Genomic DNA, 11,140 nt, shown 5'->3' on the forward strand with positions numbered 1-11,140 from the left:
GACTAAGAGCTTAACGTTGAGTTGACCCATCACATCCTTCATTACTTCTCTTAGATCCTTTAAATTTCTGTCGAAATCTGTGTTCAACAATTGCGTTTTCAACTTAGTAGGCTAGGCTGATCGCGACCAAATGGATGTTTGAAGGTATGTTTAGACACAAGTGTAGTTGGAAAATACGTTTTAAAATTATATTAAAATTTGGTGACGGTGATACAATAACACGGCGATATACAACCTCAACCATGCGCTAAAATTCGTGTGTTGTGAAAAGGTAGATCTGTAGCGATCTCGTCTCTCCCACTATTTCCCCAGAGAGTTACAGATATGTAGCTAAAATTCTATTAGAATGCAATGGTTTTATTGAACAAAATCCTTGAGTTCACGTGAAACAACCGTGATTAGTCATACTGGCGGTAAAAAGTTTACAACAAGGGCAAGGAAATAGTTCTAAGTAAAGTTTCTATGCGTTTTTAATCAGTCACGACTGATTGAATCTGAACTATGTAGGGAGAAGCTGTATCTTACCTCATCTATGTGTCTATATCTAAAGCACTAACACGTACATGCATCCATAATACAATATAAATGCATGTTTTTGTTGAATTAATCTCTATTATTATGACACTAAAACGTTTCTTGACACATACAGCTGAACATATTCGAGCCCCCTCCCCCTTGTACTAGTACTATATGTACCGTCCTTACGATTAATGACTTTTCTCGAGTGACAACCACGACTGAGTCACAGTACCCAGTGCTGTTGAATACTTTACAGGTATGAATATCAATCAAAAATATTTAATGCTACCTGTAGTGTGCAAACAATTGTACCATTTGTATTTCAAAACTGACTCAGTAGACAGCTTGATTCAGCTCAAAACTGACTCAGTAGACAGCTTGATTCAGCTCAAAATTGACTCAGTTAGACAGCTTGATTCAGCTCAAAACTGACTCAGTAGACAGCTTGATTCAGCTCAAAACTGACTCAGTAGACAGCTTGCTTCAGCTCAAAAGATTTTTTTAAAGCATGGTCTGTAAGTCTTTTTATTATATCACAACTCAGCATTATTATAAACAGGATGACTTCAGCTTCTCCATCTCAGCTTTATAACAAACAGGATGACTTCAGCTTCTCCATCTTGAGCTTCCCCACATTTATGTTCCAAAATTCCATTGTCCCCACATATGGTATTTACGTCTCTCAACTGATTCCATACGCGAGAACATGTTCTGAGTATAATCAATTTTTCAATCAGGCAGGCTACTGAACCTAATGAGTAGATACAGATCAGATTTCAATCAACATGATGTATTAGTACTTTGTTAGGTCATAATTCACAATCTATCATGAAAATTACGTCACAATCTCTTATTTTTAATCACGATACACTTTGTAAATATTTTGAATGTAGAAAACTGAAAACCATCTGTAGTGATTGCTCCTTCGCCAAATACTCGGCATTTAAAAAGCGAGAAGCACGGGTCTTTTTGATATGACCTTAAAAAGGGAGGTCGCGGCAGGCATTGACACATAAAAAAAACACACTGCTACGGACCTGGGCGCTAAACATAGGTCTAAATGTGTAGTACTTCACCTACAACTGGTGATGTCTCAATTTGAGTGAAAAACTCTCGACGGGACGTAAAACAATCAATCGATCTCTAGATCGTTTTTATAATTAAGCTCTTTATAATTAAGCTCTATGCAATTTTGTTCTTTTACATGTAATTGCTTCTATAGAAAAAGTGAAGATGAAGAAGATCAATCTCTCTTTTCCATAAAGAACACAAAATTGAAAATAGGGCAAACACGGACCCCTGTTCACCATGAGCCTTAACAAGTAAACGAAGTAATCCATAATCAAAATCAGTATGCAAATAATGGTTTAACAACTTATATGAAACACCTCAGACAGCATTTTACCAAATGACAGGTTGTATTGGGAAATTAGATCATTATAATGATCATAGTATTTACAAAATGCTGACATTAAACGAGACTGTTGAAACCCCTGTAACATCAACTTATTTGTCAGTAGCCTGCCTTCATATTAAATGTGCTGAAAACTGAAACAGGATTTAAAGATTTTTTGCCATTTGTAAAGGGAACTTTGTATACAATTTGCATGACTAAATCTGCAAAGTTCTTCTAAAGTCATTCAATTTTAATTATTAGTAATACCAAAACAAGTCAAGGAATTAAGCGGACAATATCTTCCTATGTCCAGAGTGGTTCGACCCTTTGCTTTTGCCATGTTGTGACCTAAAAATCAATAGGCGTCATCTACTCCTTACGATGTACCAGTATACCAAGTTTGGTGTCAATCAAGCAAATAATTCTTTACATACAGGAAACAATATATTACCAGGTCATATTTGACTCTTGACCTTTGACCATGTGAACCCAAAATTAATAGGTATGATATATTCCTTATGATGTACTAGTGTACCTAGTTTAATGACTTTCAAGCAAAGGATTCTCAAGACATTGAACAGACAACATCTTATGTCCAGTTTGACCTTTGACCACGTGACCCTAAAATTAATGGGGGTCATTTACTCCTTAGGATGTACCAGTGTACCACGTTTGATGTCTGTAAAGCAAAGGATTCTCAAGATATTGTCCGGACAGAATCTTTCTAAGTCAAGTTTGACACTTGACCTTTGACCACGTGACCTTGAAATCAATAGAGGTCATGTACTTCTTGGAATGTACCAATGTTCCAAGTTTGATGTCTGTCAAACAAAGGGTTCTCTAGATATTGGGAGGACAGTATATTCTTATATCCAGTTTAGCCTTTGACCATGTGACCTCAAAACCAATAGGGGTCATTTACTTATTACGATGTACCAGTGTACAAAGTTCGATGTATTTCAAGAAAACGATATCAAGATAATCGGCGGACAATATATATATATATATATATATATATATATATATATATATATATACTCTTATGTTTAGAGTGGATCGACCTTTTGACCTCAAAATTAATAGGAGTCCTATTCCACGCATAACAAACTCACATATGAAATATTATGATCAAGTGAATGGTTCTCAAAATATTGAGTGGACAATATGTGGTCTACCGACTGACCGACAGGTGCAGAGCAATATACCCCTCTTCTTTGTGTTGATAACCTGGATCTATGTCACGTGATGATTATTTACTAGACTGGATATGTGTTGAATATCTACAACTCCGATTTGCATATATAGTTTTCAATTCATAATTACATGAAAAAAGTTAAAAGTTACTTTTCAAAATCTAGTGAATATTAGAAGAAAGGGCGATTATTCCCATTGAAACTAGAAAACTGACACAGTCAGCAAGGGCCCCGCTGAAGGTTATTAGAGGAAAGTGACATCTGTATTTGATATAGTAATGTTTGGGGCTGGTATACAAATGTATTTTTTAGAATTAATAATATTCAAAGATACATTAGAATGAAAATTTGTGAAAACGGAATCATGAAGCATATTAATGAGAGACTGATGCAAATGTAAATTACTTCTGTTTGGCACACAATCATCCACTCAAACAAAACATAGTGCAACTAAATCCCATTGTAATGGGATTCAAAATGGACAACTGGTACAAAATGTAGTATATACTATTCGAAAAGGATTAAGAATTTGACATGTTGATGTCTAAGAAAAGGACATTCTGACATCAAGGATCTAAACGTTTTCAAACACATTTGCTAGAAATGTTCTACGTTTTTAAAAAAAGAAAGAAATCTACAGAATATCTCTCTACATACATAGGTGAGGCAGTTTTCCTTGTTCCTAGCAGAAACATACATGTACCATGTATGCGCTAAAAAAAATCATAAGCAAATATCAAAGTACTCACGTAGAAAATGTGAACCTTACCGTTAACAACCAATGAAATACGCCATTTTGAGATTTTCATCGACGAAAGATCGGTAACATTAATGAATAAGGTACACTCATTTTGTATCTATATTGTGACTTTCTTTATTAAAAGGAACAGTTCTCTATGGTGTAACATGCAAATTGTACATAATTCAATGAAGCAGTTCCACTTTGTAACCGGATATCAGAAATTTAATTTCGTATTACGATCCTGATCGAGAATTGTTGACTGGGAATGCCTTGCATTTAATTCAATATACATATATTATATAATGCATTTTTTTTAATCACATTTAAAAAATACACATATACAATGTTGTAGAGTTATTTTTTATAAATTTTCTATATCAATACAATATATCATAATATCAAATTGAATTATCTCCCTCAGACAATGGTAAATAGATACAGTCTAAATAAGAAAGATGATGACATACATACAGACAAAATGACATGACCCCAAAATCTATAGGTGAAAGGTGAAGATGACGAACAGTAACCGATCTCATAACTCCTATAAGCAATACAAAATAGAGAGTTGGGCAAACACGGACCTCTGGACACACACCAGAGGTGGGATCAGGTGCCTAGGTATCTTCCTCTTATTGTAAATTATTTCTGCACAAAATTTGAAAACTATACAATGAAAACTGAGTTATGTTACAAAGAAAGTGTTCATAATAACAAAGATGATGACATACAGACAGACAGACAGACAGACAGACACAGTGACATGACCCCAAAATATATAGCTGTCTACCTCGTATTGTAAATTATTCTTGTACAAAATTTGAAAACTGTTTGAGTTATCGTGTCATAAAGAAAGTGTTGACGGACAGACGGACAATTTGATTACTCTAGGGCTTCCCGCATTTTATGCGAGGCCTAACAATAATATTTTTAATATTCACGATTGTGACACCTTAAAAGTATCTTTTATTTGGTAATAAAAATTGCGCGAAATGACGTTGCATTTTAGGGCTACATCGTTGTGGCCTAGCATTTATTGGTACTGTATATTCTTTCCCCAAGCGCCCAGTAACAGTGACAACCCAGAATAAACTGAAAGGTTACTAAACCGGTTACCGAAAGAGCTTTGCCATTCTCTGCCATTCAGTCATCTGTCTAGACTTTTTCAGTCGACTGAATGACACAGTTTATCCAGTGAAATGTGTTACACCTCGTAAAAACTGGTGACGTGTCTAAATGAGTAAGATATGAACATCATGGAGGTAAAACAACATATAAACAAAACGAACAAACAAACAAGGAATACTTTATCATCCTCCATTTGTCTTATATGTTACGATGTGTATGTTACCTGTTTGTTCATGCCTTTATTTCCTCATTACAGTTGTCCAGCTGGTTCATTGCCTTCTTGGTCTTTTTTCTTAACGTTCGATTCCTGCGTCTGCTGCGGTTCAATAAGAAAATCTCCTTACTCAGCAGTACCCTCCAGCACTCGGGGAAGATGCTTCTCAGCTTCAGTTTTGTTTTCAACATTGCTTTTCTCTCGTTTGCTTGCACGGCGTATCTCTTCTTCATGTCCAGACTGTTTGAATTCAGGTCGTATATCGTTACTTTGGAGACTTTGTTATCGATGATGTTGGGTAAGCTTATACTATCGACTTGTAGGAGTAAATCATGTTTGTTTTGGGGATCAAATTCGAGAAAATAATGCTAAATGATATACTTTAAAAGCATAAATTGTCTGAGAGATCTCCATGAATTCAACTGATCTAGGAAGATGATAAAGTTAATTACCGCAAAGAACCACATGATAAAGTTAATTACTACAAAGATCGACAACTCTTCCACGACGAAATCAAGTCAAACTGAACATGATTTTCCTCCCAAACTACGACATTTTCATCCCTTGAAATTATACGATTCTACAGAATTAGCAACTATTCGCTAAGTATCATTTTAGGGAGAAATTTAGGGACATCATGAGCTTCGATAATCCTTTTTTTTTTTACAGGTAAATTTGACTATGAGGCCGCTTACAGTGCTACGCGAATTTCTGGTCCCCTTCTGTTTGGGTTCTTCAGCGTTTGCTTCAGTTTCATTTTGATCAACTTCTTCTTGACAATTTTGATGGAGGCGTTTGAGACAGTTAGAAGATACCCTGTAAATCAGAGTAATGAGCACGAGGTTATTGACTATTTCATGAAGAGATTCAAAATGTTGTTGGGTGTGGGAGCTCCAACTAAGAGAAAGGTTTTGAGTATTTTCCAGGACCCACGCTTGCAGCAGTATGTTTACATTGAAGGTAAATTGATGTACAGTGTGATAGAAAGTTATGTACGTGTGAATATAAAGTCAAAAATGGTATTTCATACTTTTGTTTAAAGAACTTTACGGAATAACGGTCATTTAATAAAGATAAAGATGAAAATTATATTTAGCCTTGCAATATCATCTAGGTATTTAGTACCTTTCATAGCAGTTAAGCGGTAGGAATGATGTAAAAAAAAAAAAATGGCACTCCTATTTTTCGATTTTGAGCCGAAAGAGGATTTTACATCAATTCGGTTGGGAACGATGCTAGGGATAAAAATGTCGGTGTTGTACAAATAGTTGGGTGTGTTTCTCTTTTTTGGAGTTCATTTATGTATGTATATATATACTTACAGGTAAGACAGTGGATCAGGTAAAACTTCAAGAGCTTGATGAAAGAGTTGAGAAAGTTATCAAGAAAATGGAAGGCTTTGTTGACTGCGATGACGAGATTAGGAATGAACTAGAAAAGGAGATGGAGGCTGTGAAGAAAAATAGGAGGAGAAAAATTGTTATTGGTTAAAATGATTTTGATATGATGAACACAAACGGATTGTTATCGAAGCCTAAGTGACTAGTACATCAAATCTTGTATATAATGTACATTTATATGTCGTTACAGTGAATATAAGTTCATGTTTATATATACAGTCGAACCTCATTGTGTCAAAGTTCAAGGGACCGTCTGAAAACTTCGACTTATCAAGTTCATGACTTCATGATTTACTGGTGAATATTAATGAATTTTTACCAGATAACACATAATTATAAATCCACTAAAGAAAGCGTTTCTACTCATACTTCCCTTTATCTTAAACACATGGATGTTAAAGTTGGTGATAAAGGAAAATTGTTATTAAAGCGAAAGTGAGACATTCTATTGAAACAAATGTAATGTTAACCTTCGCATAGTTATAGATGTTTGTAACCAAAAATATATTACACTTTTAGTGCAGAAAACGTTTTCATATACTTGGATATATATGAATAACAAATCTTTTTATAGTCACCATGAATTATGTTTTTATTTCAAAATCAAATTAATTTAGGTTATGATTTTTCAATTCTTGCACATCTTTGTATGTAAAACTTATACGGTACCAATTTTTGATGCACCAGATGCGCATTTCGACAAATAATGTCTCTTCAGTGATGCTCAACCGAAATGTTTGAAATCCGAAATAACAAAGACGTTTTAGAACTATTATAGGCAAAAACAGTGTGCCAAAATTCGTTCAAGGATAAGAGCTATGCGTGAGGGAGATAATCCTTAATTTTGAAATGAATTTCTAAATTTTATAACAGCAATTAAATATACATCCGTATTTTCAAGCTAGTAACGAAGTACTTAGCTACTGGGCTGTAGAGACCCTCGGGGACTAACAGTCCACCAGCAGAGGCCTCGACCCAGGGGTCATAATTGTAAAACTTAACTGAAATGTTTGAAATCCGAAATAACAATGAAGTTTTAGAGCTATTATAGGCAAATACAGTGTGCCAAAAAAAGTGGAGTCAAATTCGTTGAAGGATAAGAGCTATGCGTGAGGGAGATAATTCTTAATTTGGAAATGAATTTCTAAATTTTATAACAGCAATTAAATATACATCCGTATTTTCAAGCTAGTAACAAAGTACTTAGCTACTGGGCTGTAGAGACCCTCGGGGACTAACAGTCCACCAGCAGAGGCCTCGACCCAGGGGTCATAATGTATCTCATCGCTTTGGTTTTGCTCGATTTATAACGACCTATGTGAACCAAACGAAGCATCTAGCCAATTCAGCCACCCGCTAATCTGATCAATTCAATTGTGGTACAACGTGGCAATCTTCTAAATAAAATCGGTTTTTGATTTATCCAAAATAGTGCTAATAAGTATGTAAGTAACTAAATTTTATTTTTTCAGTGTTCGTTATCTTCACCTTCCATATATGTTTTTCTATTAACGTTCATTGCCAGACCGAATTCTTACTTCAAAATAACCAAGTATTTCAACACAACCGAGTTCGAGTTATCAGAGATACATATGTATTGAAATTAAAAAAAAATCGGCAGGTGCGGACGTCCAACTTCGAAACATCCCAGTTATTAGACACAACGAGGTGCAACTGTAATTCAAATCACTACTAGATCATTGCTGATAGTGTTGCTTTGAACAATATACATTTCCAATTCTAATATGTTATCATATGTATTCAAACGAACAATGTGATTGTAAAATATTACAAATGAAAGGTGAAGATAACGAACAGTGATCAATCTCATAACTCCTATAAACAATACAAAATAGAGAGTTGGGCAAACATGGACCCCTGGATACACCAGAGGTGGGATCAGGTTCCTAGGAGGAGTAAGAATCCCCTGTTGACCGGTCACACCCGCCGTGAGCCTTATATCCTGATTAGGTAAACGGGGTTATCCGTAGTCAAAATCAGTGTACCAAGAACGGCCTAACAATCGGTATGAAACATGTCAGACCGAATTTGACCCAATGATAGGTTGTATTGACGAACTAGATCGTTATAACGACCATAGAATTTGCGAAATGCTGACTTCAATCGGGACTATTATTGAAACCCCTCTACCATCAACTTGTTTGTCAGTAGCTACCCTCGATTTAAAAACTAACTATACACAGAACAAGCTCTTGCGTATCGAATCAGTTGGGAGATATAAACACCATGTGCAGGTGATACTGGAATATTGCTACAAAAATATGGGGAGTTGACGATGGAGAAGCTGAAATCATCCCGTTTGTCATACAGTTGAGTTGTCAGTTTACCGTTAATGTCTACTTTCAATAAAATATCTAAGTATGAAGCAGAAGTGGGCGACTCTGTGATGTCTTTATTTCGAGCTCACAGGGATGTATCGAATCGACATATAAAAGAAAGTTCTCATTGTTAATAGACAAAACGTTGTTGACAAATCTAAATATCCGATTGAAGGCCACAGCAGGAGATTTCTTCTCACGTAGAAGTTTTTGAATAAATTCTGCTTCATATGAAAATAGAAACAGGTCAGCTAACAAAGGAGCACAATTCGTTCCCATGGGAATTCCAACAGATTGTTGGAAGACCTGATCACCAATGACCACGAAGATATTGTCAATGAGGAACTCTAGCATATGTTTTATTTCAACTTCAGAGTACTTGTACGTGGGATCAGAGATGTGTTTAACAAAGTAAGTTTTTGGATGACTGATCACAAGATACGAATATTTTCGGTTTCGATTTTTCTTGAAGAAACAACTCTCTATGATGTCAAAAAGTCTAGTCTTTAATTCATCGCGAGGAGTGGTCATGTATAGTATTGAAAATTCATAGGTTTTAATGTTATTAAATTGGGAAACGTTTTGCGATTTCAAGTTTACTAAAACTTCTTTAGAATTTTTTAGAATCCACATTTGATTAACACCACTTCTGACATATGTAGTTGCACAGTAAGTTTGAAGTTTCTCCTTCACAGCTGTTAATATTTTCGTGAGGAGAAAAGATAGGGGCTTGGTAGAGCACTTACTGGATCCAGCAATGTATCTTTGTTTGTAAGGGTTTTATGTAGTTTAGGAATCCAGTACAGGTATGGTAACTCATATTCATTCGACCCATTGGCTGGGATATTAAATGTGTCTAAAACTGAAGCATGGTTTTGAAGAATTTCCTGATTTGAAAAGGCAGTTGGAGTATAAGTACGATTACCAAAAGTGGAATAAATGCCAAGTTCGTTTAAAATACACTTATAATAATGAGCCTTACAAACAAAGACAATGTTGTTACTAGCTTTGTCAGCTGGAAGCAAAACATATTCCTCATGTAACTTATATAATCCTTTTATCACTTCTGGTTTAATAAACACAGAAGGATAGATGGTAACGTACTTTTGTTTTAATATGTCGAATGCGGGATTATATATTATATAATCTTACAAATTGTGTATCTGATAGAAAATATCGGTTAAATTGAAATTCCTTTCCATGCAGTTCTCCACGTAATACCCGTCTCTATGGTTTTTAAATGTCTCCATGTTTAAGTCCATACAATGCATAAGGAAATGTAGGTGTGGTATGTTTGGGTGTACATGTGTCCATCCTAAACATTTTGAATGCCATCGCAACTCCTCTATTGTCAGAATAAAGATTACAATGTGTGGTATGGGTTGTTTAATATCCCAAGGAAAATTTTCAACACAATTTATATATACAACATTAAGTTTTAAAATCGTTGCTAAAATGTTTATATTGTCCTCACCACTCAAATCACATCCTTGCTTAGATTTCTGTGAATTTTCCACATTTGGCCAAGACCAACATAATCCATGATGATTTTAAAAGTCTTCAAGGATTTTTATTTTATCTTTGAGAAATTTTATTTCTTCCAAAGTGATAAAATTCCTGTACTAGGAAAGTTATTATTTCTATTAATCGGAGTTTCTTTCTCCAGTAGACGGTTGACTTTCCCAGAGGAACATAATTTCCTGTAAGAATTTCTAAAACGTCTGTAGAAAGTTTAATACCGAAAACGTTCAACAATGAGAATTTCCCGGATAATGGGTAAAGAAGCGATCGGGATAGTTGAGTTACAATGTAGTAATTCTTAAAGTAATAAAACCAAGCGTACATACTAGTAATACGCCCTTCACAAACTTATGTAGGGTGTTTTTAAGCTATGAGTAGTAGAGCTTTACTTAAGGTAGTATTCGGCCATCAGTAAGCTGTGTCATACTTTGTTTTGCATCGTATGAATAAAGGTACTACAAACAGTGACAGAAGGTACGTGTAGATAGGCAAACCAAAAGTTCTGTGTATCAGATATTTTTCCAAAATTGTCTAAATTCAACACTTTAAAATTTTCAAACATCTACGAAAATTGTTGAGAATCAAAATCTTTGCAAAAATATGCATATCTTCAATACCCATACAAATTAACTATCGGTAAAATAAGAAGGTCATAATTTGTTAGACGGACAAACCATATATTCTCGAT

At 34.9% G+C, this 11,140-nt stretch overlaps 1 protein-coding gene across 1 annotated transcript in view; it reads left to right on the forward strand.

Moving 5' to 3' along the window:
- The window catches only part of LOC125649388 (uncharacterized), a 73,466-nt gene extending 66,297 nt beyond the window's left edge, over window positions 1-7,169 (forward strand). The window contains exons 39-41 of the mRNA XM_056139253.1: window positions 5,235-5,490; window positions 5,862-6,152; window positions 6,517-7,169. Coding sequence (XP_055995228.1) covers window positions 5,235-5,490; window positions 5,862-6,152; window positions 6,517-6,683 — 714 coding nt within the window. The 3' untranslated portion in view covers window positions 6,684-7,169. The remainder of the gene's footprint in view (window positions 1-5,234; window positions 5,491-5,861; window positions 6,153-6,516) is intronic.
- The last annotated feature ends 3,971 nt before the right edge of the window (window positions 7,170-11,140 follow it).

The sequence above is a fragment of the Ostrea edulis genome, chromosome 5 (genome assembly GCF_947568905.1).
Source record: "Ostrea edulis chromosome 5, xbOstEdul1.1, whole genome shotgun sequence".
Classification (NCBI taxonomy): Eukaryota; Metazoa; Mollusca; class Bivalvia; order Ostreida; family Ostreidae; genus Ostrea; species Ostrea edulis.